Raw genomic sequence first — 27,891 nt, 5'->3', positions numbered from 1 at the left:
ATAAATAGCTCAGGATGTGAAATTGGATATTATACAGAAGAGTAGTCGCGGGGCCAGTGGACCAGTAGGTTATTAGGCCCACTTGTCGACGACCACATCACCCACTGCAACATACATAAGTGTCTGAATTAATTTACTGTTCTGCCACTTTTAAAACCAGCAAACGCAGGCGCCACCTTCTTCGTGTTACAGTATAATATTATACTCCTGTTATAATATTAGTTTCGTATTGGCGATATATAATGTGTACGTGTATATATATATATATATATAAATATATACAATATATGTGTATATAAAAGTATATATATACACATATTTGTGCATCACCGAAGGCAATCAATGGAATCATTAATTGACGATTATTTTTGTTATTATTATTATTATTATTATCATCATCATCATCGTTTATAATAATCATAATAGAATGATCAATTCTGAAAAGAATTTATCTTTTTGTTTCTTTTTGTTTATTTTTTGCCCCCTTTCATTGTCAATTCCATGTCTGCCTTGCAACGGCGGTGTTGGGTGTTGTGGTGGGTATTGTGCGATGTGTGTCCGCTCTGTCGCTGGATGAATGAAGCACGTGTGCGATTATCTCCCATCTTATTTCCTCACGACCACCGTCGGGGAAACTGTAATCACATTTTTACTCTCAATTTACCGTTGAACTGACATTTTATATAATAAATAAAATAAATATTCTATAAGAATTAATTTCAACCCTGGAATTCCGCGTATATGATTTTCCTTTTTTTTTTTTTTTTTTCTTTAATATTTCTCTGTTGTTTCCGAACATTATTTATATAAAATGGCTGGAAGTGTTTCCGCGATTTGGTGATTGGTATCGAGTTGCTTTGTAAATGATACATGTATATAGGTATATATAATTAATAGAATTGATCGTTATTATTTTTTCGTCACAATCCCGGGAGGATACAAGTATTAGAAACATCGTACGGATTCGGATATAATGATGGAACGATTAACACAAAAGTTATAAAATTTATCTCAGGCGTGACGGGAAGAATTTTAACGGATAAAATAATTACCGAAATTCCACGAGACTTGATTGTAAACCGAAATATCTTGACAGAAATGTTACAAAAACAAGTTTCACGTATTAAACGAACAGAGTAACGTATAATGATTATCATTTCACATTTGAACAAAAACAATAAAAAAAAAAAAAAAAAAAAAAAACCCAAAGAGTCCTGCGAATTGATTACAACAGAGTACAACGGGTGTTCAGAAAAACATAAGTACACATTGAGGAACAATGAGACATAAAGTATTAAATATATAGTTGTATTTATGATTTATATTATGTGTAACAATGAATGGTAATCATATATTATATTAGTATATAAAACGTGTATATATATATATATAAGAATAGATATAAGTATACTGAAAAAAGTGTGAGTTACCTTACCAGAAAAATCAAGAGACGTGCAGGTTGGTGTTTCCTCGTGGTGATGTAAGAACGGAGATTTGACTGAACTGACAAACCAGCAGGCATGGTAGTGTAGTAATGGGGTAAAAAAAAAGAATGTTTCCTTTTTTTTCGTTGTGAATTATTATGGAGAAACACTCAGTGTAGCGGATGTAGACAACACAGCCGAATATAATTGTATAAATTCGGTAAATCTGCACTGTATATGTATATTTGATTGTTTATTTTGTCGATTCGAACAAATTTTCTTTTGTTCTTTTTTTTTTTTTTTTTTTTTTTTTTTTAATCACCAATCTATCAAAAAGAAACATGCGTGTGAATATTGACAAAAACGTTCGGGTATCACAGGTATCGGCAATGACCATTTGTTTTTTAGATCATTGTGTTGTTTCAAAGCGTTATTTTTCATTGTCCTATCTCAAAAATCCACTGTATTTAATCAAATTTCAAAATTTTCAAATACGATTTGTTACAATGCGAAGTATCAATTGCGTTAAGATTATCGTGTATACAATAAAGCCGAAGAAATTTACTCCGTACGCAATGATTCGTCATTGAAAACTGAAGATATATATATTTGTTTATAATATTGACATTATTGAAATAATTCAAGTAATTTTATTTACGATGACGTGGCAGTATTGTACGTGTTGAGAGATTTTTTTTTATTTACATATATAATGTATATACACATGTATATACATTTATATTTTAAGTAACAAATTACCGGTGATAAAGTATTGAAATCGAAAAAAAAAAATATGTATATATATTATGGAAATATTTAAGAGGAAAATCAGAAAAAAAGAAGAAGAAAAAATGGCAATACAAAGTACAGTGAAATTTGTCTAGTTAGTATGTAACGTATTATACGTGTACAATGGTGCTCAAACTGTCGTATTGTTTGAGTGACTGATGATGATTCAAAATTACAAAAAAATTGCTCAATTCATATTATCGATTGCAACAGATTAGTATTTTGCGTAACATGGTATATATGTATGTATGTATGTATGTATGTATGTATGCATGTATTTATGTTCGTATGGCCAATTATTAATTTGCAAAACACACAATTAGTAACACATGATTTGTTTCTTTCTTTATTATTATAACAAGTTGGTAACGTATCAATTAACCAATTAATCAATCAATCAATTAATTAATCAATCAATCAATCCAATTAATTAATTAATTAGATCATATTCTGCAGTTTCATTTCATTTTCACTTATTATACATATTCTTTTTACTCTTTTGTTTTTTTTTTTTTTTTTTGTTCCTTTCCTTTTCTACTTGTTATAATATTATTCAGTTCAAAATTCGTAAATGTAATATTTATAATATTTATCTTCGTTCGCTCGCATCGTTAAGAGATAAATAAAATTGATAAATAAACAAAATCGTTGCTACACAATCGAGTTCTATACTCACGACTATTCACAGTCGTTGTAATTAGAACTTGCGACAATAGTAATAATAATATTAATAATAATAATAATAATATTAAAGTTGAACGTCGTCAAGTTTCAGTTCAGGGTTAGGCTTAGATCAGGTATTTGTGACTAATCGAAGGGTGCAAAAAATCAATTATCACCCTCATCGCACGCTTTTTAGTATAGGTATACTTCCTGCAAATTTGCTCGTGTCCGGCGTCAACGCCAAATCCCAAACGTCACTCTTCTGTGCACAGATTATAGTCACCTCACTTTACAAAATTTTATGCAATTGCGGTTTTTATTGTTAATCTCTCTGTGTTTTTTCTGTTCTTTTCATTTCTTCTTTAAATTAATATAAATATAAATATATATGGATATATATTATTATTATTATCGGATGGCACACCGCACTTTCCCCCCCGTCTCATCTCTCCGCCTTGTCAAAAAGCTTCAAGGGTGATTGTTGTTATTTCTCTTTAATTTCACACCAGCGGTTAAAATTTTCAAACGTGGTACTTACTATTATGCGATACCCAGCCAATTGCAGTGACACTCCAAAGAAAAAGAAATAAATAAAAAAAGAAACAGAAAAAAAATATATATATATATATAAAAAAAAAAAAAAAAAAAAAAAAACAGGACGTCAATTAGCTTTCCACAAGTTTCTCTCACCTTATAATTGAGCATAGTAGAGTAGAATTGAAATTTCTACTTCTAATATGAATGTCGCCGCGTCAAGAGAAACGTCGAATCTCTCCTCGAGGTGCGTATATTTTACACATTTCTTTGTCAACTATTGATTTTCAATAACCGCGATGAGTTCACAAATTTACATCGATTTACGTGTTAAAAACAAAAACTCATAAAAATAATTATACTCACGTCTACGTTGGAAAAGAAGAAAAATATTTATATCTATATATATATATATATATATATATATATAAATATAAATATAATTGAAAATCGTTAATAACGACTTTTTCCTCGAGCAGAGATACCGCTTTCTGCCTAACATTATGTATTTAACTGACGCGATTACTGAATTTTTAAAATCGGTTATTGTAGTACATAATAGGGATGACACAACAGACAAATGTTATTGTATTATTAAAAACACAACCACTCTGAATTAGTGCGGGATAAGTTTATCGGTAATAAAACAGTACCGTCCGACACTAACTCTTTCCATTCTTGATCAATTAAGTTCAATTACGCCAAAATTCTATACCAAAAAAAAATAATTTTTTTTCGTACATCACATCTCATTATTGATGTGTGTATACACAAACACACATCTATATATACATACAAACACTTGTATACGGTGTTTTTGTTTTTGTTGTTTTTTTTTCTTCTCTTTCATTTTACTTCAAACGTAAAGGTAGTATGTTATTTATGCTATATAATGTATGTATGTATGTATATATATATTGTGTTGTGATCTAATAATTTAATAATCTTAAAGGATTATTAAACCGTTTCAAATATTTTATAATATTATGTATATATATATGCATTGGATGCCTTCGATAAATCATCGATTGTGCAGTTGGCCCACTATTTATATCAAACCACTGCTCCGATCAGTCTTGTTGCGTTTTCGATGGTTAAAATAGTGGGCGCAGCTACGTTATCACACAGCACAAAAGGAAGGAAGAGACATTGAAAACGAGGAGGAACAAGAAAACAAGAAGAAAAAAAAAAACAACAAAAAACACTAACGGATTCACAAGAGCCGCTAGAAACTGTATACGGCTAAACAAGAATAATTAAAAATACGTTATTGTTACGACGTTGCCTCTAGTTCGTTTGTACAATTCTTTTAGACACGATCATCTTCCTCTCTCACTCGTTTTCTTGTACCCTTAGTTCATAATGAATTCGATACACGTTATTGGTTACTCAAAAAAAAAAAAAAAGAAATCCAATCCCGTGATCAAAATTTTGAGGCCGTCTGAACGGTTGAAAATTGTTCAGAAAATTACAAACAAAACTTTGAAACAGATAAAATTCAAGCAATAGTAACACTGTTCTTTTAGCGTAAGTTGAATGAAAATAGGTAATTTGTATCAGCGAAATCATACGTCAAATCGATATTGAAATATCATCTCTTCCTAGCTCTGAGCGCTTCGATGAGTAGGAATCTACAAATCTTGGTCCAAGGATTTCTCTGCTAATCATGTTCAAAGAGTTATTGATGCCTCATCGATAACGAAATTAGATAAAATACAGAAATTACGTTTACGTAACATCAAATCAGCAGTACAGCCAATAGATGTACATACACACACGCACTCACGCCCACATAAATATCACCGTGTACATAACGTAAAATCCACATAAAGTAATTAGTAGGTTGAATAACACAATGTCACTACTTAGTTGTTAATCGTTAATTTAGATGATTGAATTATTTGGTAATGGTAATTTCGAAAAATTTTGTAGGAATGGATGTCTGTAGGTGACAGAGGTGCAACTATATTAAGCATATGACGAACATGCACAAAAGCTCTTGACGAGGGAGTGAAGGAAGACACGTTACAATAGTGTCGTGGAAAAATCTTCAATCCAATTCCCCATGCACATAATTTATCTTGTGATACTCCCGACGTTTATTACTCCGATTTCAGCTTCTTCCTTGAAGGTGCAGGCAAACCCGGTGCTGTGAATGTTAATGCACACACACACACATATATATATATATATATATATATATATATACATGTAATTGTCATTCACAAAGCTGTGGATGAAAGAAAGAGAGAAATTTTGGGATTTACAAAAGGACAGATATACCTATGAATGTACGAAAATAATTATCACCAGTGGAATTTGTCCGAATTAGAAGGGACCAGAAAAAAATAAAAAACTCAGTGCAACATAAACACAGATCTGTACGTAGATGATTGTGTGAAAATTGTGAGTGAGGAGCTACAGATGAAAAAGTGAGAAAACACGAGTTAATCTACATATATGTATTCCCTATCTACCTCTCCACCAACACTTTTGCCAAAAAAAGCAACTTTTCTTTTAGTTTTTTTTGCTTTTGTCCGTAATTTTTTCGACATCGTAATTATATTTTCCTACAAACTTTTCACTAATTAAATCTACTACTTTCTGTACTTGAAAAATAACTTTTCAACCCTAAGCATTAGTATAAATAATAAAATTATGTCACTAATATCTCGATATATCTATATCTATAATAATAATAATAATAATAATAATATATTGGTATGTACATTTGATTTTTTTCGTCTATCTTCTTTACGCATAAAATGGGAAATACATCAAATTAGCAATGGAATATACCTATTTGCTTTTTACGCGTAACAAACAATGAAAAAAAAATAAGGGGAAAATGATTTACTACGTGGTGGATTGTATATATATATATGTATATATGTAATCTACAATGATACTCTACAATCCAATGTACCAACTGTCGATGCAATTAATTAATTATCTATTTGAAGAAAAATTGCTTTGATAAATCTTACTGGGCAACGAATTTGAACATACCTAATTTACCATTGAATTCGTGTTGACAGTTTGATTTATGAAATGGTAAAGTGTCGATGGAGTCAGCATGCAATTAGTCAGCGTGCACAAGTTACGGACGTAGGAGAAAGAAAACAAAACGGAAACTTTTCTTTTCTTTTTAAACGTGATGCATCCACATCAAGTGTTGTGACAAAAGTAAGTGCATCGCTTGTTAACATGCAGTGAATTTTTGTTACTTTCATCGTTTCGTTTCGTTTCGTTTCGTTTTGGTTTTTCTTTGTATTTTGTTTTAATCAGTATTATCAGAAAATTGTGTCATCGAAATCAATACTGAGGTCAGTTGGCTACGATTTACATACGTTAATGCTTAAAAAGGCACTTGTATAAAAATAATTTAAAAATCATGATTCTTGAATTAAACGGTAGAATATTCAAAAACACTTGGAACCACTGTAGTTGGTAGAATTTATGACGACGGTTGTGGTAACGCTGTTGTGTACAGGGTGAGAAGAAGGGCAGGGGGCATCGTGAGAGCATTTAGTAACGACGCACAGTTACGGTAGCACTGACTAACACCATGCGCAGCAGTCCAAAAACTTGTTAAAAATCTCACTTAAACACACTTCGTTAATAATTCATTATTATTAATCATTATTATATATGTATATATGTTTTGTCTATACACACATATATATGTATATCTTTTTTTGTTGTTGTTTTTTTCGCTTTTTTTCTCTCTTTCATTCCGTCACTTCTCCCGTGCCATGGGGGAAGTTCAATATTAAATGCAACTGCAAGTCCAGGTAATTCAGTTATTTATGAACGTTACCCCCCCACGGGAAAAAGAAACATTATTATTATTATTATTGATCAACTAATATTAGACGAGGTTTTTTTTTTTTCTCTTTTCTTATCTTTGTTTGTTTTTTTTTTTTCTGTTTTTGTTTTGCTTTTTCATTTTTTTCATTTTATCTAGATTGGAGAAACTAGTATCGCTCCAAAGAACACAGCCCACATCAGTACAATCCAATGCACGGTGTATATTGGGTTCTCACCATCTGTGATCTTTCTGGCGACAAACTTCAGGGTTTCATCAAGAAGTACCACTGGAATGGAGAACTTCATTACGGTGATCCATTCTTCCAGGGTCAAGGGGCACACTTGGAACACGGACTGAAATACAATAATTAATATTTCATTATTCACATCTTCTTCCAAGCTTTATCCAATTGATATTTTTGTATTTCACTTTTTTCCCATCAACTCACGGATAGTACGTCGACGTAGAGGATGACGAAATGGAGTGTGAAAGAAAGAGCCATCGAGGCGATCAGCCAGAGGTTCGACCATGGAGGCATGGAGATCAGAGATTGGTTCTCGGACAAGCTGTAGAGAAATAAAAAGGATATTCACGATTGTTAATTTATTGGTTTGGGCGTTGAAGAAATTCTCTCGAATATGTATCTTCCGGTTCGCATGACGCTAGATAAATTTCCGACTGAAAAACATCGCAATTACAAAGAAAAAGGAAAAAGAAAATTCGTACCTGTTCATAGCGTTCAACATCTCAATGGTAACAAGAACCGAGAGAGCCATTGTCATGGGATGAGGATCGGTAAAGACTTTGCAGTCAAGACCCTTGAACTCGTCACCACCGCCGATGCAGGCCAAGTGATGCGTCTGTTAAAAAAATTATTACAAAAATGATAATAAAAGGATGAATTCAACGTAAATCAATGAGAAATATCAGTATTCTCTGGATCCGGTTGCTCTTTACCAGCTGGTAGTAGTTCATCTGAGGTCCATGGGGACTGTACAGGAACCACCATGCAGCACCTCCAACCGTAGCAGCACCGACGTATCCACCAATAGCCATGTAGCGGAAAAACAGCCATCCGGAAATGAGAGACTCGTCAGCCTTGCGCGGGGGCTGAAAGCGCGTTTACGTTAAGAAATTTCCGGTCCTGTTGTTGAGACGCAAGCTCGCCTCAAGGCGACAAAGTTTATTCACTAAGTCGGAAAACTCACCTTGTCCATGATGTCAAGATCTGGTGGATTGAAACCAAGCGCGGTAGCGGGAAGACCGTCTGTTACCAAGTTGACCCAGAGAAGCTGAACGGGGATCAAAGCTTCCGGAAGACCGAGGGCGGCAGTGAGGAAAATACTACAAAAAGTATGGTTCATTTTCTTTGCATGGTACAGTGATGTTTATCACTTTGCGGCGATATCGGTTAACAGAATACAACGGATTTGACGAATATCCTAGGGACTTACAGGATTACAACTGGTATTAAAATCAATTTTTCAATCTTCATTTATGAACAAGTGAATATCCGAGAAAAGAAATCCAAACTATAGTTTCCTTACCTCACGACTTCACCAATGTTGGACGAAATGAGATAACGGATAAACTGTTTCATGTTGTTGTAGATAGCACGACCCTCCTCAACGGCGGCGACGATAGAAGAGAAATTGTCGTCAGCCAATACCATTTCAGAAGCAGACTTAGCGACTGCGGTACCAGATCCCATGGCAATACCGATTTCAGCCTTCTTCAGGGCTGGAGCATCGTTGACACCGTCACCGGTCTGTAATCATGGATTAAGATAGAAAAAAACAAAAAAAAAAACGAGTTATCATGAAACGAATTTTCGACGAAGCGCGTGTTCGCGTAATTCAAACCCTTAAAAACTGAACGATAAAGAAAACTAACCATAGCAGAGATTTCGTTCATTCCCTGAAGGAATTCAACGATCTTAGACTTGTGCGCGGGTTCGACACGGGAGAAAAGCCTGGCTCTGGCACACGCGGCCTTTTGTTCGGACAGAGGAAGATCGTCGAATTCACGACCAGAGTATGACTTTCCAGTGGTGTCTTCGTCCTCGCCGAAAACTCCAATGCGCCTGCAGATGGCTTCAGCTGTTGCTTTGTTGTCGCCGGTGATAACGATGACGCGAATACCGGCTGCCCGGCATCTGACAATCGAGTCAAAGACCTCCTTACGAGGCGGGTCAAGCATACCGACGACACCGACGAATGTGAGATCCTTCTCGTAGGTAACGAATTTGGTAGAATCGCCGAGGTCCATGTCGTCGGGTTTCATCGGGTGGTCGGCGGTCGCTAGAGCGAGACAACGAAGGGTGTCGCGTCCGGTTCCGTATTGCCTGGTGAGGTCGAGGATGCGGTTTTTGAGAGTCGATGTCAGAGGGAACTTCTGGGTTCCGACACGGGCGTGCGTGCATCTGTCGAGTACACCCTCGGGTGCTCCCTTGACGAAGAGTTTTGGTCCGGTGCCGAGTTTAGACGGTTTCAGGGGCACGCAGTAGGACGACATGGATTTTCGGTCGCGTGAGAATTCCAGGGTGAACTCCTTCTTCCACTTAGTTTCGATGTCCTGCCTGACGACAATCGCCGATGCACGACGGTCCAGACCAGCCTTCGGTACACCGAAGGGATTAACCTTCTCAGCAAGAACGATAAGCGCAGTTTCCGTCGCCTCGCCGACCTTCTCGAAGGCCTGTTTGAACTCGTTGAAATCGATCGCCGAATCGTTACACATTATGCATATCGTTCCGATCTCGTGGAGCGTCTCGAAATCGTTACCCTTTATCTTCTGACCCTTGAGGAATATCTCACCGATCGGCTCGTACGTCGATCCGGTTATCTCAAACTCGTGGAAGCTGCTGTCGTTACCCTCAATTTTGTCGAATGTGAACATGCTGAAAAAATTCATAAGAAAATTTCAATAACCAGTTCAAAGTTTGCACTAAAAAAATTAGACAACGGATATAGTTAAGGTGGCCGATTTTCTAGTATATAAGAAAATCTGTATAATTTTTTTTTTTTTATCAAACTTCCAACAGAATTGGAATTTTTTTTTAGCAAAATTATGGTGCTAATCTTATAAAGTATAACTCAACGATATAATATCAGAGATACTTACCGGCTGACGGACATCTGATTGGTGGTCAAGGTACCGGTTTTATCGGAGCAGATGACGGAGGTGCAACCGAGAGTTTCGACGGACGGAAGTGACCTAACGATGGCATTTTTCTTGGCCATACGACGAGTGCCGAGGGCAAGACAAGTCGTGATTACGGCTGGCAGACCTTCGGGAATAGCAGCGACGGCAAGGGCGACAGCAATTTTGAAGTAGTAGATCGCACCTTTGATCCATGATCCTCCGTGAGCGGGGTCGTTGAAGTGACCGATATTGATCGCCCAGACAGCGACGCAAATCACCGAAATTACCTTCGACAATTGTTCACCGAATTCATCGAGTTTTTGCTGAAGTGGGGTCTTGATTTCCTCGGTTTCCGACATTTCTGTACGGATTTTACCAATGGCGGTGTTCAATCCGGTTCCAATTACAACACCTCGCGCTTTTCCAGCGGCTACATTCGTTCCGGAGAACAAAATGTTCTTCTTGTCCTGAACAAAGGAAAAAAATATGTAAAAAATATTAGCCAAGAACAACGAGCTACTTTTTTTTTATTCATGGGGATAAGAATCTCGTGAGATTTCAAATTCGTAACGTGAATTTGGCGATGCATTTTTATTGGAAAATTATTTTTGTCCAAACTTTTTATAGCCGTTCATCAAAAAGTATTAAACTATAATAAAAATACAATCTAGCCAAAACATAGCCATATTTTTCAAGCCTAACTTTTTTTTAAAGCCATACCGATTTGTACTGAATATCAGTGAAATATTATCACAAGAATAAACTGGCGATCATCTCATAACAAAAAAAGCTATAGTTATTTCTTTTTATTATCACGTCACTTTACCCTCGAGTTGTATTTCGAAAATCACGATAGTAGCTAATTTCGATAGAACGAAAGGTTTCGAGGTAGAAAAAAAGGTGACGGAGTGGATGAGATAAGAAGGAAGTGGCAAGCAATTTCTTCTTCCCCCTCGAGTATCGATTTATCGAAAATTTTCAAGACACCAAGCGAGGCACAAACCTGATTGACAGCACGTGGGTCTGGGATGGCATCGGTGTGTTTGATGACGGAAACGGATTCACCGGTGAGAATGGACTGGTCAATCCTGAGTGTAGTCGAGTAGATTTTAGTGAGACGAATATCAGCGGGTATCTTGTCACCAACTGAGACCTCGACTATATCACCAGGTACAATTTCCTTTGCCCTGAGCCTCTGTACACCAGATTTGTCACCTCGGACAACTTTTCCCATTTCAGGTTCGTACTCTTTGAGCGCCTCGATAGCGGATTCGGCGTTACGTTCTTGCCAAACACCGACAACGGCGTTAGCGATGAGGATAAGGAGAATAACGAAGGGCTCGACGAATGCCGTGAACGCGTCATCGTGCTCTTCAAATAAAGCTAGAACCTGTAACAAAAAAAATATTCATTCCATTAGTTATTGCTAGATAATAATGACTACCTAAGACGGTTTCTTTTAACATTTCAACATTTCTTTCTTTTTCTTTTTTCTTTTTCTTTTTATGAAATTCCACACAAGAATTTAGTAAAAAGATCTTTAGTCATATCGGTCATCGTTTATGAATTTGCCATTTTAGAAGAAGTATAAAGGTTTTCCGTAAAATAATTAACAACGACACACACATTTGAGAGAAATTCTCGAAAGAACACTTACGAATGATATGATAGCGGCTAATAGAAGAATCTTAACTAGAAGGTCGTCAAATTGTTCCAAAACGAGTTGCCAGATGGACTTTCCTGTAAAAGAATAAAACAAGAATAAATTTCAACAAACATACTCAGACATGCATAAACAAATTACACAATTACGCGTATAAAAGTAGGAATTTATATTAAATGCATATATATTGTCACCGCATATAGCGAATCGTTGTAACGAAGTATGAGTGTGAATGTCTGTTTGGCGAGACGAAAAATCAAGATATTGAACAAGAGTTGATGTCACTTTGATTTCTTCATTGCGGATACATAACACGTATGTATATATATATATATATACAATTTTGCATACCTGATACATATTCGTTCAAGTTCGAGATTTTATTAACGTTCTTTCTATTCTTTTCTTATTTCTTTTTTCTACTTTCGCAAATTCTTTTTCCATTCTTTCTACAGAAGAAAAAAATAAACTATTTCTAATATCGCCGATTAATTAGATACGTCTCGTAGGTGATTTGAAATCGCCTAATCACCGAGCAATACTTACCGTGCCTAAACGCAACGCTGTTCTATCTATTTACGATCGTATAGATATATGTTCGGTCATAGTAGTACGACACATGCACCAGCGATATGATTACTCGTAGAGGCACATGAACGTATTAGTTAAAAGCCAAGTCACCGGCATCGCGACGTTACAGCCGTCCTTGAATTCCTACACTCGTACCTTTTGCCAACACAACGCAATTTATGCTCTGTCCTATATGCATATGCATATACATACACATACACCAGATACAGACATACCTTCACTAATGCTGCAGCTATAGAAATTCCTACAGCGTAAGCGATTTAAAATTAAATACCGTACGTATGCATCATTTTTTTTTTTTTTTTTTTTTTTTTTTACTTTTATACACTTCATATATTTTTAATACCAAATTAAATCTATCTAAGCGAGCACATTGTTCATAATTGCATCAAAAGTATGATTAAAAAAAAAAATTCCTATGCTTTTCGAACATAAATTATCGCGTAATTTTGACTTATTTCTTATCATTTATTTTTATTTTTATTTTTATATATATATATATGTATAATAGAGTACGCACTGCATATCATCAAGCGTGTCACGTAAACAGATACATATATATATATATATATATATATATATATATATATATATATGTATATATATATAAACCGATCCGTAGGTATACAAGTGAAGCAAATAGAAACGTTGAATTCTACTCTACTCTCGTACCTATGGGTGTAGGTATAATATTTTAAGCCAGCGGTAATTAAACTCAAGAAATGAGACAACGCTGTACAACGACACGTCCTTGTGCACATATCGTTGCGAATTTATATTGTTATTATATAGGTACAACCATAATTAAATAAATTATGGGATGGAACTGGTTTGTACAGTTTTTACTAGAAATACACCGACGCGACTGTAAAAAGATTAGATAGTTCAGTTTTCTCAAATTTTCTATACACAATATTAAGGGGGGGGGGGACGAATACCGGAGTGAAATTTCGGTAATATCGATTTTTTTTATTTTTGAAACGCCTAAAAAGTATGAGACGAAAAATTCCTCCGCAAAAAAAAAAAAAAAAAAAAAAAAAAAAAAAAAAAAATTCGATTACGGTAATATGTGTCCTGAAAAGAAAATTTCAATCTCCTGCGATGAGAGTGTACACGCAATAAAATTTTGGCAGAAAATTTCCAAAAAGTTCTTGGCGCATACACACTTTTATCGCACGAGATTGAAATTTTTTTTTCAACAAACTTTTGATCACATTCCTTTTAATCTTTTTGCAAAACAAAAAAACTCGAAATTTCACCGAAGTTCCCCCTTCTTAAGTATACCATAGGATTTCGGGGCAGAAATTTATCTTTCCTTCAAGTCTATACTATGAATTATTATAATTATAATAATAATGATGTAAAAATTTAAAAAATACGTATTTTTCATCCGTTATTGATATAAATTTTTTGTTTTGTTTTGTTTTTTTTTCACACAAAATGGACATATAAAACGTATATATATATATATATATATATATATATATATATATATATATAATTATCGAATAAGTATTTAATAAGGTGCCATGTGCAGCGTTGAAGACGGCAATCTGCACGACGGTTATACATATGGCCTAGTTTGATAAGCGTAATACACCGTATGTTAAACTGTATACGTATACAATACGGAACCAGATTAGACCCGCTATTCCATGGAACATCCAGAGCGTGAGAAGAATGAGTCGAAGGTGACAACTCGTCGAAGGATAATCAAATATCTTCAATTTCAATTAATTGCACTGTATCGATTCATTATTAAACTCATCGAGTCTCGGGATCTTTGAACACGTCTACAATTGCTTATCATATTTCTCTACATCGTACTTCTCGAGTTTCGAATATCGCGACAAAAAGGTGGGTAAAGAAAGAAAAAAAAAAAAAAAAAAAAAAAAATATACGTCTATAAATATATATATAAATATAAATTGAGAATGAAGTATTTAAAATAATATTCCTATATTACACAAAATTCTATAAACGTATCGGGATGAAAAAATGAATTTAATTTATTAAAATAAAGGTTTCGCGCTGTTTGTAGGCTACTAATTGAATCGCCTTTAAGCTTGTTAGTTGAGCCTTTGAAAGGTCCTTTAATCCTGTAGTGAGGGACAATATTGAAGGTTGACCTGATTGTACCGATTTGCATCGTACTGTTAATAATTATGAAATTTATTTCGAGATAACTGATATATATCGGAATAAAACTATTTCTTCGTTTGAATTTCGACTTTATTCCGTTTGTCAATTCGAATCACGAAATCTCTGCAAAAAAAATGAGAAAAGAAAAAAAGAAGTCAAATCTATGAACCACGATTATAAGATCGTTGAAATTTGCAACTTATCGCAACTCTTCGATTTCTTTAACGGGTGACAAATTTCAAGAGTCTATTGTTCCAGGAGACTAGGGTCGAATTTCAACTCTTACTTTTTCTACAAGTGGGTCTATTCTTAATAGCGGGCTCAGTGTAGTGTACCGACTCTTACGAGCTGGCCAAAATTTGGTAACAGCTGTCAGCCACACTTGGCTGCCTGATCTGCTTTAGTAATTCTCACTGCGAAAATCCGGTGAATGTCATTTAATTTCGGAGACGTGAATTTTACTGCCAAGAAAATAATAAACACGCATGTTAAAAAAAAGAAAACGAGTGGGTAGAGGGTTGAAAAAAGAAAAAAAAAATTTGGTTTTTTGTCTCGTCTTTTCTTTCTTTCTTTCTTTTTTCTTTTTTTTGCGCAACACTTGCAGTATATTGTTAAAGTTTAAAGTTTAATTTCTTTTCTTCTTCTTTTTTTCCATTACGTTAAAACTGATATTGTTTTAATTAAAAGAAATTTTGGTACAATTATATTCTAATGTAAAGATTTTAATCATAGTTCGGATTACAAAAAATTTCCTGTTTAATGAAAAGTAAAAATTTGTTTTGTTTTCTTTTTCCCCCAGTTTCCTATATTTTCTTCACTTCAATAAGGACTTTAATTCATTGAAATCGATTCTTGTACTAATCATCAAACTATATCGCGAATGGTAAGAAAAAAAAAATAAAAAATTATTACCCCGAACAACATTTTCTGATTACAGTTATAAAAAAAAAAAAAGAAAACTAATCTTAGTTTCGTATCCGAAGCTGTATCTTGCGATTGAGTTTGAAAAATTAAAAAACAAAAAATTAAAAATGAACATGAAAGAAGTCAAGTACTGTGAAATTTCTCCCGGCGTATACGTCGCGCAATTTGTTTTTTTTTTCTTCTTTACTGATATATGTTTCGCATAATCATATCCGCGGTTTCAGGTTTCCAAACGAATTCCCTCCGCACGTGACGAGCCTCTTGTCAGCTCTGCAGCAGAGATAGGTAACGTAATTACGTACACGTGAACCGTATAACTGATTTGGCTGCTCCAGTGCTCCGAAACACTCTGAAGAGCTGCCTCTGCACAGTATGTACAGTATATAGTACAGCAGCAAGTGCAGCCTCACCGAATAATCGTTGGATCCCAAAATTTAGGGATGGCTGCAGAATTTCACCGTTAAAACCGCGTTGCTCAGGCGGTGGGCTTCGTTTGACGTACCTAGGCTTAAACGCACTTCTATCTACATACATATATACATGCATGCATGTATACATACGTGTGCATACATGTAATACACTTGTTGTTGTGGCTGTGCGGCAAGCTACAGTGGCTTGCTTTCCTTTCTTCCCTTTCCTTTCCTCTAGTTTAGTTTAGTTTAGTTTGGCTTGTCTATCCGATCGTTCGTGCGGATCCATAACAGCGCATCAATTTAAGGCCAAAGTCTCTGGTACACGTGGATGTGGATACACACATATATATAAATATATATATATATATATATATATATCGCAGACACATGCGAGGGCGCGTAAATTACTCGTGTGTTTGTTAGAAGAATACCTATAAGTGCAGCAGAAGCTTCGCGTTGGTTGGCTGTGTAATGATTATACGTACGTACATTAGGGTGGTTCTTATTTTGAAGGTTTTCGAAATTTGAAAGGATGCCCAGTTATTTGTGAAAACGTAATTCCCTGAGAATTCCAGATTTTACAGAGAGAAAACATCATTATTTATATATTTGATAAAATTAATCAGTTAGCATCGTAAATGCAGCATTTTTGTGTCAATCGTTCATTGATTTGAAACTCAGAAAAAAAAGTGAAAATCTTATTGAATATAGATCATGAAGAATGGATCCATAGACGATGCTGATATTTTTATTCGATATTAAACTCAATGCTCACTGATTTTTCGCGGTGTTAGATTTTTTTTATTTTTTATTTTTTTTGCAAACAATTCACCCTTGCGAGGTATTGTATACTGAAAATGTAGCAAAAAAATGATCGATAATTTTTGCTACGAAAAAATTTTCACATTTCATGAATAATGAAAATTTACCGTCTTTTAATTTCCTCAAAAAAATTCTTCGAGCTAACCTAACTTATTCTTAGAAATTTTTCTGTACTACGCAGGTAAGACTTGAACGAATACATAAATATATATACAGGAAAATATTAATATATTCTGATATGTTTTAATGAATTTGAATTTTTTTTGCGTTTGTTTTTTTTTTTTTTCACTTACCCTCCTCAGCTGGCAGTTCTGAAACAGAAAGAGAAAGGAAAGCGTTAGTTATAAGTTACATCTTCATTATTATATATATGTATGATAAATAATATATACACTTTGTCAGAAATATATAGTCCATGCCGTGATAAATTCATTATGACCTGATGAAAAATAATAACAATCAAACGGTATTTTCATATGCCTTAAAAAAAACTGGCGTATGTATATATATATATATATGTAAAAAGGACGAAGCAAAGCATACTGTAAATAATAATAAATTGCTATACATATATAGACATACACCGATGTGTAAATTGAATGTATAGAAAGAAAATTTTTCCGCGACGTATCGATCGGGACTAATTTTCTTGATAATTATTTAAATAAATAAAAACTTGCGTTTTTTGTTCAGCAAGTCGGTGCCTATCTCTCTGTCTCTCTCTCTCGCTCGCTCTCTTCTTCAAATATATGATGCGCATGATTTTACGCATGAAAAATATAAATAAATATACACGCATCGTTCTGAAAAACTTATAACGCATGCACGTCTCTCAGTCTCTGTCTCTTTTCTCTCTCTTTAGTTCCTCCCCATTTAATTTAACAACCCCTCCCCCAATTTCCTTGCACGTATATATAATCCTATTTTAATACTTGGACGCGTTTTATTTTATATTTATTTATCTATTTTTTTTTTCCTTTTCTTTCATCTTTTATTCTGCATGCTTATCTCTTTTCAATTATGCTTGGAGTATAGTAAATGTGCAGCACAAATGTACATAAGTAGTACAAGTGTGTGTGTACATATATATATATATATATATATATATAGAGAAAGAGAGACGGAAAGGAAAACCGGAAGCAGCGTGCACCGCAATTTCTTAACTTCGAAACGACTCGACATCAAAGTGCGTTCTGTTCTACGGTTTATTTATTTATATACACGTATACGATTTTTCTTCTTCAGTGATCGTTGACGTATTTGCAAGAGAATCAGAGGCGAACCGCAACTCACAGTGCATAATGCATGATCACGCCGTTGATAATGTGAAACTGCGTGCAGCTGGCAGCTTTGTAATTTGTCTTAAAAAAAAATTTACAATTTTTATATATATATACACTACATATATATATATATACATTTTCATTTTTCCTTTACTCTTTTTGTTTGATATATATATATATATCAAACAAAAAGAGTAAAGGAAAAATGAAAATGTTACGTTTCGGACAAACTGTATAAACTGCAGCCTAAATTTGTCAATTTGTAATTAACGCGTGTAAAATAATTCTTGGCTGTGTGCATTGTAATAAAAGGATGTTACAAGGTTATTATTATATAAGTTTATATTTATCGTAAGAACAGAGGTTTATAAATCGCCTGTGTAGTTACTGGTATCAAAAGACTGTCCGTCCGTCTAATTCGATTTTCATTAGTATAGTTTAGTATAGTATATATATATATATATATATATATATATATATATATATATATATATATATGTAATATATATAGAGTGATGTTATCTTTGCCAAAGTAAATTGAAAATCAATTTTTACCTATGTGACGGTATATTTATACGGAACGCATTATACAATAATATTTCTCCACTGTTTCACGCTGGTTGTGTATTTTATCTATTCTTCATTAAATTCTATCTTATATTTTCCTAGTATTATACCTGTTGGTGTTTGTTTGTTTTTTCGTTTTTTTTTTTTTTTATTCTAACTAATTTATTTATTTATTTCTCTTTATCTATCATTATCATTATCAATTTATTCAACTTTTTGCCTTCCTCATCTCTAGGTCACAGCTCTCTATTCGTAAGACGTCACGTGTAAAGTCTGGCGAACTGAAACGTCTAAACGATTACAGCGTAGTTTAGAACGACTACTATCCGATTACCCACAGAAAAAAAGTAGAAAAAAAAAGAAAGAAAGAAAGCAGAAAAGGGGGGGAAAGGGGGGAATCAAGGGGAAAAAAAAAAATAATAATACCTACCTATCAATATTCAAGCTACATATTTTCATAAAAATCTTATTGCGAATAAAATCGATTGCTATTAGGTATCGTGTACATTGAATTAATATTCATGTCAAAATAAATTAGAAATTTTTCTTGACGTAAAGATGAAAAGAAGAGAGAAAATTTGTAAAAAAATCATTAAAACTATCAAAAAAATGATACAACGATCATTTACCTGTTATACTCGACGATCCCCCCCCCCCCCCCCCCCCCCCCTCCCCCACCAAATCTAATAACGTATTAATTAATCAATCGTACAAGGGAAAGTGATTATTGGCACGTGGTTATTATATAACAAGTTTATATATATATATATACAAGGCACGTGTGTGAGTTTTGCAAGTTTATACGACGTTTGCAACATAGGATTGGAAAATATTTCCGCAAGGTCAACGAATCGTTCTAACTCGATAATCGTTGCCGTAGTTTAATTTGTTTTTCTCATTTTTGTCCCCCCCCCCCCCTCCCTCTTTTATCTGAATTTTTTTTTTCCCTCTCTCTTACACAAATGTATACTCGTGACGGCCTTGCTTCTTCGTACTTGCTGCTGCTACTACTATGATTTGATCTTAGATTTGGTGTCACTACATAACCAAACCTTGTAATAAACTAGGTATAAATATATGCCTAATATTTTTATTTACGCGACTGATAAGAGAAGAAAGAAGTTATTGGAGATGACGAAAAAAATATTTCATATATATATATATATATATATATATATATACAAAATTGTTCGAAAGAAAGGGAAAAAGTTGTTTTTGTTTATCACCACACGATTAATAATAATAATAACAATAATAACAAAAATAATTATGATAATTCAATGAATAATTTGATTGCTGTTTGCTACAATTCTTTGTGAAAGAGACAATAAACGTATAATGTGTGTAAAATAATAACGTATAAAGGTGTTTGTTTTTTTTTGTTTTTTTCTTACTGTTGATTCTGCACGATAACAATGATTATATACATTGATATGATATACGGAAGTGATAAAGATAACACAGACCGACAATGCTAATTGGTCGTTATACCTGCATCAATTGATCGATTATAAACGTTAAATATATATATATATATATATCCTTTGTTTCGTTTTGTTGTGTGGATTTTTCGCGAAGGAGTTAAGATTATAAAATCAGTTGCATTAATACAGAGGATGTATAATACTACGCTGGTAGGTATATTAACGTAATATTTATAATTGTTAAAATGGCTGTAACAAAGATCGTTCTGTCACGAAATTTCAATCCTGTCGAATATTAATCGAATAAATGGTAAAGAGAAAAAAAAAAAAAAAAAAGGGAAAAGAAAAAGAAAAGAAGAAAGAAACAAAAAGATAGAAGATCAACGATTTCGATCTATGAAAATACATAAGACATTTCCACACCGGCATTAATCAGATATATACAATCTATATTCCACCCGAAGGCTATTCACACACACACACACACACGAAACACATGCATGTGCATATGTGTATGTATTTACGTATGAATTAATTATAAGGTAGATATATATTTAGTTTAGTGGAATTAAATCGAATCGATCAAGCTTGAATCAAGGAAAAATCATCGGACCGATTTATCAATCACATTGTCGAAGGACGAGGAAAGAAAGAAATAATAATAAAGAAATATCATCTAGACAGAAAATATTACGTGGAAGAAAAAGAATTTAAGACCAGCGCAAATATTGACAGCGATTAAAAACTTCTCTTCGTTATTGCTTGCATATATATATATACACACGCACATGTAAATGATATGAAAATTGGGTCAGTCAAAATCTGTACTTTGATATCGTCATCATCCATTTCAGCATATATATATATATATATATATATATATATATGGATTATGAATCATTATATTGTAGACAATTTTTCAATCTTTCTACAATCGACTGTTTTTCTTCAATGTCAGTAGAAAGAAACTGTTTCTTTCTTCATCTTCTTTTGGCAGTGTAGGATTTTTTTTTTCAGCATCACACGGAAAATTTCACTGTATATATCATATTGTGTGTGTGTGTATATATATATTTTTTATTTATCACATAAACGATACGAATTTATCGCAAGTAAGTTGCAAGAGTTTTTACTAACAACTCTTAGCTATACGCGTTTTACTTATTGTTAAACACCTGCAACGATAGTATGAATAAAAATGTAATTTTCTCGCACGAAAAATGAATATTTCAATAAAATAAAATATAACAAGATTACGGTGCGATGGTGAGATCTGCACGAGACTGTGAAAAAGTGGAGAATGGTAAAAAGTTGATACGAAAATACAAGTACAACGATATATTTATATATATATATACGACGCAAAAAAACTGGATCGATAAATTTTCAACGATTCCGACATCATCGCCTTGCCTTATATCTCGTACCTAATAAAAGAAGAATCGCATAAGATGAAAAAAATAAGAAAAGAAAAAAAAAAGAAAAGGAGGGAAGAAATGAAAATGAGGATGAGAAGAAAAGTACAAAGGAATACGAGCCGTAAATAAAGCGGTAATAAAATTTCTTAATATCCAACGTTTTATACAAATCGGCTATTCGGCAGCGTTTAGATTTATTTATTATTACAAAACCCTGCAATGTGGAGATAAACAGCATGTTACGTCACAAGGATCGAGACGATCCGTGATAAAAAGCATCGTCAAGCATATATGGTGTGTGTGTGTGTTTATATCAACGAGGGAATCCGACCTTTCCTTTCGCCCGACGATAGTCGATCGTTGATAGTTAGAATAATTTATTATATATTTAACATTATTAACGGTGCAGCCGCTGCTGATGAGACGTAGAAAAATTAACAAAAATTTTCGAAGGAGAATCGATTAATATCGAATGAAAATTTCGTTTCGATATTATTAGGACAGAAATTTCTGCTGCACGAGAAGCATTTGCGGTTTTCAATACAAAGGTAATTATTGTTAGTCATTTGGTTCGGTCAAATTTTTATTGTTATTCGTTTTTTTTTTTTGCTTTTGTTTTTTTTTTTTTTTTATGGCGAAGGGTTTAATAATTTTCATCTCGATAAACGCGACTTTTCCAAATTTAAAACTCATCTGATTCTGGCTTTGATCGGTTCGGTTCTTTACGGATTATTCGAATATCAAAATTATAAGGAATAAAATGATAATAATACATTAAGAATGAAATGAAAATCGATATCGCGATGTTTTTTTTCTTCAATCGCTGATGACGAATTAAAAGTGATGTTGCAATTTTCTTTTCTTTTTCTTTCATCATCAGCATTATTAGTGTTATTATTATTATCATTCAAGTTCTAAACGAGTTTGAAAACGAAAAAGTTCAGAGGCTGACTCATAGTCTTAGTTAAAGTCCGTTTGTTAAACTACTTTTGTCTAGTAAAATAAACGAAAATTTATTATATAATATCGGATCATCTTCGTCTTTGATCAAATCACTCATATATAAGCGCTGTTAAATAAAATTTGCACAGGGGGAGGGGGAGGGGGGTGCGAAATAAAAAATCTTCGTCTTACAATTGAGCCTATTTTTTCCAACAACAGCAGACGAGCCGTAAAAAATGGATGGCAGGTAATAAAGCTGTAAGTCAAAGTCTTCTCTTTCTCGTATTTCTAATCTATCCTTAAAGATTAAGACTCTTGATTGATGTTTCTTCGTGCATTCAAATACCTCTACCCTAACATATATTATGTCTGTTTTATTCGCACTGCATTAAAATTGGTAAACGCCATTTTCTATACCCTAATTCTGCAATGTCGATGATATTATCGTTATTATTATTATTATTATTATTATTATTATTGTTGTTGTTGTTGTTGTTGTTACGACCGTTATTTTTTATCTAGATTTTTACTGGCAGACTAAGGAATTCAAATATATATATATATATATATATATATATATATATATATATATAATTTAAACAATATTATTATTTTCACGAGGATAAATTATACGTATATATTAATTATTTTTGTTAAAAATTATTTGGCTAAAAACCTGACCACGCGTTTTGCAAAATTTTTTTTTTTTTTTTTTTTTCTTATCATACGGTATAAAACAAGATATATAATAATCGTGAAAAAATCAGATGCAAAGATATTTGATAGAATATTTCATGATACGCAAGGTGAACCAGACGCGATAATATATTCAATTATATTCCCTACAACTTCTTTATTCCCCCGGAATAACTGCCGGAGAGAATGGGAGTAGTAATCACTGTGACGTCGTTGGTAATATACCTGCGTCAAGAGATCACCGAATGACGAATTCGTGTACATATATAAAATAAAAAAAATATTAAACGGAGAGAATAAATTAACGGAAAAGAAGAGAATTTTGAAGAAATTTTTAATTTTTAATCGATTATATATAATATATTTAATTAGTTGAAAAATTATTTGGTACATATTAGGTTACCACACTACTCGACATCGCAAGAATAAAATTTTTTTTCACGCACGATAAAAGCAGCTTCGACATTTTTTTTATCGTAGATAAAAGAAATTGGAAAACTTCTTTGAACGTTTTCTTATCTTCATTCTCCTTTAACGAATACATTTCAGTTTATCCTGACACAGAGAGAAATCCGTTATCATTCTTCGAAATTTGAAATAAAATAAAGTCGATCTAACTCGTTGATTGCATACGGATACTTATTGTGTAAATATTAAACGATTGAAAGAGAAAAATCATTAAAGCCTGATAAATTTTCCAATTTTTTTCATTAATTTGCGCTCTGTTATGTACCTGATAATTCATCTTATTAGCGACGAATTGCAGATATATAATTACGATAAGAAAATCGAGTAGACAGAAATTAAGGCAGTGAATCGTTACCCGATTAAATCGTAGTCCTTAGATAAACGATAAATCACAAAACATCGAGAGATTAACTAGCCATACTCTTATTTTTTCCACTTCCTCGATAGTTTTCATTCTTTGTTTCTCTTATCATATACATACACTATAGATATACTATGTAAACCTCATTCTTCGAGTATTGGAAACATCGAGGAGAAAAATTAGTACTTTGAAATTTCACAGTGAATTTGAATTAGTCAAATTTCCAAAATACATAGCTATATATATATATGTTTCTTTATTACAATTTACTGCATAAATTGCGATATAACGATTTTATCCTCCGAAACATGAACCATTGCAACCACGCCACCAACTTCATCTTCATTACCATACGTGTCGATACTTCATTGAATGATCTTATTTCCTTGTAATCCGATCAAATACTTCGACCCGGTTTCACACGATACTTTTTACGTTCGTTTTGTATTTTTACAGTAATAAAAAAAAAAAAAAAAAAAAAAGAACTTCAATTTTACTATCCTGCATATTTCCAGGAGGTAAAAAGGTTCGATGAAGAAAAAAAATTTCAAGGAAAAGTGAAAAATCAAATAATGACGATCTTCGACGTAACGTAGTTCAAAGCTTACTTTTTCCCAAAATCTTTCTTTCAATCTAAATAAACTTTTCAGGGGATGCTTAAAAAACTGTAAATTATCTTTTTCTGAAACACCTCGATACATACATATATATATATATTTTCAAACTACAGAGAGAGAGAAAGAGAGAAAGGTGGTCCAGGTTGAACTTGAAAGGCGATCATAATTATATACTACGATTTGAGAGTGTGCAGGGTGTGTGTGTGTGTGTGTGTGTGTGTGTGTGTGTGTGTGACGTGACTGAGCTGGTCTTTCTCTTACTTTCGGCGAAGTATATAACTTTTGGCGTTATTGATGTATATTGTATATAATATGAGTAGTTGGGTGTAGGTGGGTGGGAAATAACACGAGAAAATAAAAATTATAAAAATACCCGAGAGAAAAAGTTTGTGCTAAATTGGTCGTGAAACCCTGGAAATTCGAGAGGCGAGAGCGTCGTCGTCGTCGGACAGACAGACACGTGGACGGGAGATAGAGGCGAGTGCTTCGCGGGGGTCTCTAGACTCATCGTCAGATCGGAATCTCTAGCTATACTAGCTATACTAGCTATACTAGCTATACTAGCCGCTGCTCGCTTCGTTCCTCGGCAGCCGGGGCTCTAAACGAAAATATAAAACTTACATAAGCAATTTGCAGGCAGAAGGCAGAAGGCAAACGGCAGAAGGCCTCATCCGCGCCCGACGCGATCACCTGTGATTCTCGTCGAACGACAAATCCTACCCCCACCGTAACTTCCTTCCCCTTCCCTTTCTCGGACGCGTTTCGGGTGAATAAAAATTATTCGGTGGTGGGAGGTGAAATAAAATAAAAAAAACTACAGAAAGATGGAAAAATAGAAAGTCCACAAGATATAGAATTTTTCAAGAATCGATATTAATTAATTTTTAAAATAAGGTCAGGATGTAGAAGTCCCAAAATGTAAAATCGTCGGAATTCGTCTATAAGATAATAATATAGAATCGCATGGAGATTTAAAATTTTGTCTTTCTGTATATTTCGACTTGCTATATTTTCAACAATTCTTTGTCACGCTATACAATCTTGGACCTTCTACATTTTGATAATTCGACGAATATAAGGTTTTCGTAATTTGTTTTTTTTTTTTTTTTTTTTTTTTTTCTTTACCCCCCTCGCGCTGTAAAAAATTAAACTGAGATTGATCGGTCGTTTTTCCTTCAGTTGTGCAAAACTATTCGCAGCACTTGCACACTGCACATAATTTTCCGCGATCTCTTTTGTAGTGTATACATATAAATCTGTGAGTACATTGTACACATGAGCGAGGAATCCGACGACCTGGCTGCACCAGGTCGCGCAATCAATATATGCAGCCAGCTGACCGAACAGCGCGGTATTTCAGGCTTACGAGGAACGCGACCGACGCGCGACGGGGAAATGATTGAATTGACTGTTCGGAAAACGACAAAACAATTTTCAATTTTTTGTTTGATTTGTGAGAAAAAATAAATAAATAAATTTAAAAAAAAAAAAAAAAAAAAAAAAAAACAATTAAAATATCACCAAAGTACAATTTTTTGTTAATTTGTTTCTTTGCACTTGGTAAAAAAAAATAAAACATGTTTTCACAAAAATTGAAAAGCACGATTTCTCAATCCTTGGAAGCAAAACGATTTGGTAGAAATGTACAGAGTAAATCTAATTGAATTTTGACAGATCGGAGAAGAGGATAGGGGGGAAAGTGCTGAATAAATAAATCTATCGGTTGGGTGATGAAAAATCCAGGAAAAGCTCGAGATACGGGCTGCTGTGTAACTATCAATCAAAAACACTGCTGTGAGGCGGAGGAGAAATTAGAGACAAGCACGAGAGAATTCTGTATGTTTAGATTCCACTATTCTCCACACCGACATGTCTATCTATATCGTCGACGTCGGATACCTCGACGATTAGTTAGTTTCAACCTTTTAATTTTGGCCAAAATCTCGTCGTTCCTTTTTATCTTATTCTTTTCTACTCTTTGATTAATGTAGTTCCGTTATATCTACACCGAAAGAATTTAGCTCAAGTTTAGACAGCCCGACCGCCGTCTTCTCGACCTTTTTCTTACGTATCCCCACTTTTTACATATGTATCGAAAATTCAAGGTGAACATCCGTGGCTCATCGAGATACCGACTTGCAGAATTGCTGGCTGACTGACTGACTGAGTGGTTACAAGAAGCGAACGCATTTCTTGTTTATCCTTTTAATTTTATTTTCACAAGCGACAGGTTTATGCACATGGACTGATTTATCACCGTTGCAATCGAGTCTGCAGTTTGTAATTGCGCTGATAGCGTTAAAACGGTTGGCATTTTGGTTTCCTCGCTCTTCATACGCCGCAGATGAAAGCGAGGAGTAAAATTTCAGGGCAAGGATACTCGAGAGAAGGGCGTAAAAATTGAGATAAACAGGACTCACCGTTGAGGCCATACTTTTCCTGGTTCCTCTTGACTTGGTCGGGCGATAATCCTTTATCAGAGTCGGTGCTAAAGTAGTTTAGCACCTCGTCCACAGTCTTACAGTGGGCGTCATCCATGGTTAGCTTGCTGCTAAGTTCGGAGCCAGTTGTGCGTAATCGGTGTATCAGTAGCTATCGGCAGTCATTCACGAAAGTTGTATCCTGCAAGTAATTTGAAAAAGAAAGAGTGTGAGAATGGTGCAAAATCGTACGTCAACCAGGTGGGATTGGAGGTCGAATAACGGGAGATGTGACAACAATGAAAACGACAACATAAACCGTAACGGTAATAAATAAATAAATAAATAAATAAATAAATAAATAAATAAATGAACAAGTAAACAAGTTGCGATACGAGAGCGACAAAAATTGAGAAAGAAAGAAGTAATAAAAGAGGCCGTTTCCTACTATCTTCCCGTTTCAATCCTCTTAGCCATTTCAACAAGGAGACACCGTGTCAACCAACGTCCAGGTGAGCGAGAGACGCGAGCGTGACGAAGGGGAAATGAATCGCGAGGAATCGCGAGGCGGCGCGGCGTGACTTTTGCCCTGTCGACATCGAAGCGACGATCCCGTCCTTCGAACACTTTTTCCTGTGTCCGAGGGTCAAGGGCGATTAGATGTAACTCACCGGTCAACAGTCTGCCCGTTTGGCGAAGCGAAAGAACGGCGAGACGAGTGTTAGTCGGATATTTAGGTTAGGAATCGACGACGGCGATGCTGAACGCTGCAGCG

General features: G+C 34.1%; 1 protein-coding gene across 3 annotated transcripts; it reads right to left on the bottom strand.

Moving 5' to 3' along the window:
• LOC124410535 (calcium-transporting ATPase sarcoplasmic/endoplasmic reticulum type) lies at positions 1-27,241 on the bottom strand. 3 transcript variants are annotated; one of them, XM_046888986.1, is made up of 13 exons: positions 27,117-27,241; positions 17,214-17,231; positions 12,023-12,105; positions 11,369-11,755; positions 10,345-10,832; positions 9,115-10,120; positions 8,769-8,989; positions 8,430-8,565; positions 8,179-8,331; positions 7,948-8,081; positions 7,670-7,787; positions 7,457-7,574; positions 1-104 (listed from the first exon to the last, which is right to left on the bottom strand). In XM_046888986.1, exons 1-13 carry the CDS (start codon positions 27,232-27,234, stop codon positions 73-75), a joined length of 3,012 nt encoding a protein of 1,003 aa, XP_046744942.1. In that variant the 5' UTR covers positions 27,235-27,241; the 3' UTR covers positions 1-72. The 3 variants fall into 3 exon arrangements, with proteins under 3 accessions (XP_046744942.1, XP_046744943.1, XP_046744941.1); XM_046888987.1 differs by lacking the exon at positions 1-104 and adding an exon at positions 481-635; XM_046888985.1 differs by lacking the exon at positions 1-104 and having other exon boundaries at positions 6,671-7,574.
• Between the last annotated feature and the right edge of the window lie 650 nt (positions 27,242-27,891).

Source organism: Diprion similis, chromosome 9 (genome assembly GCF_021155765.1).
Source record: "Diprion similis isolate iyDipSimi1 chromosome 9, iyDipSimi1.1, whole genome shotgun sequence".
In the NCBI taxonomy this organism is placed as follows: domain Eukaryota; kingdom Metazoa; phylum Arthropoda; class Insecta; order Hymenoptera; family Diprionidae; genus Diprion; species Diprion similis.
Note: the sequence above shows the minus strand (reverse complement) of the source record. Positions and strands in the feature narration are given on the sequence as shown.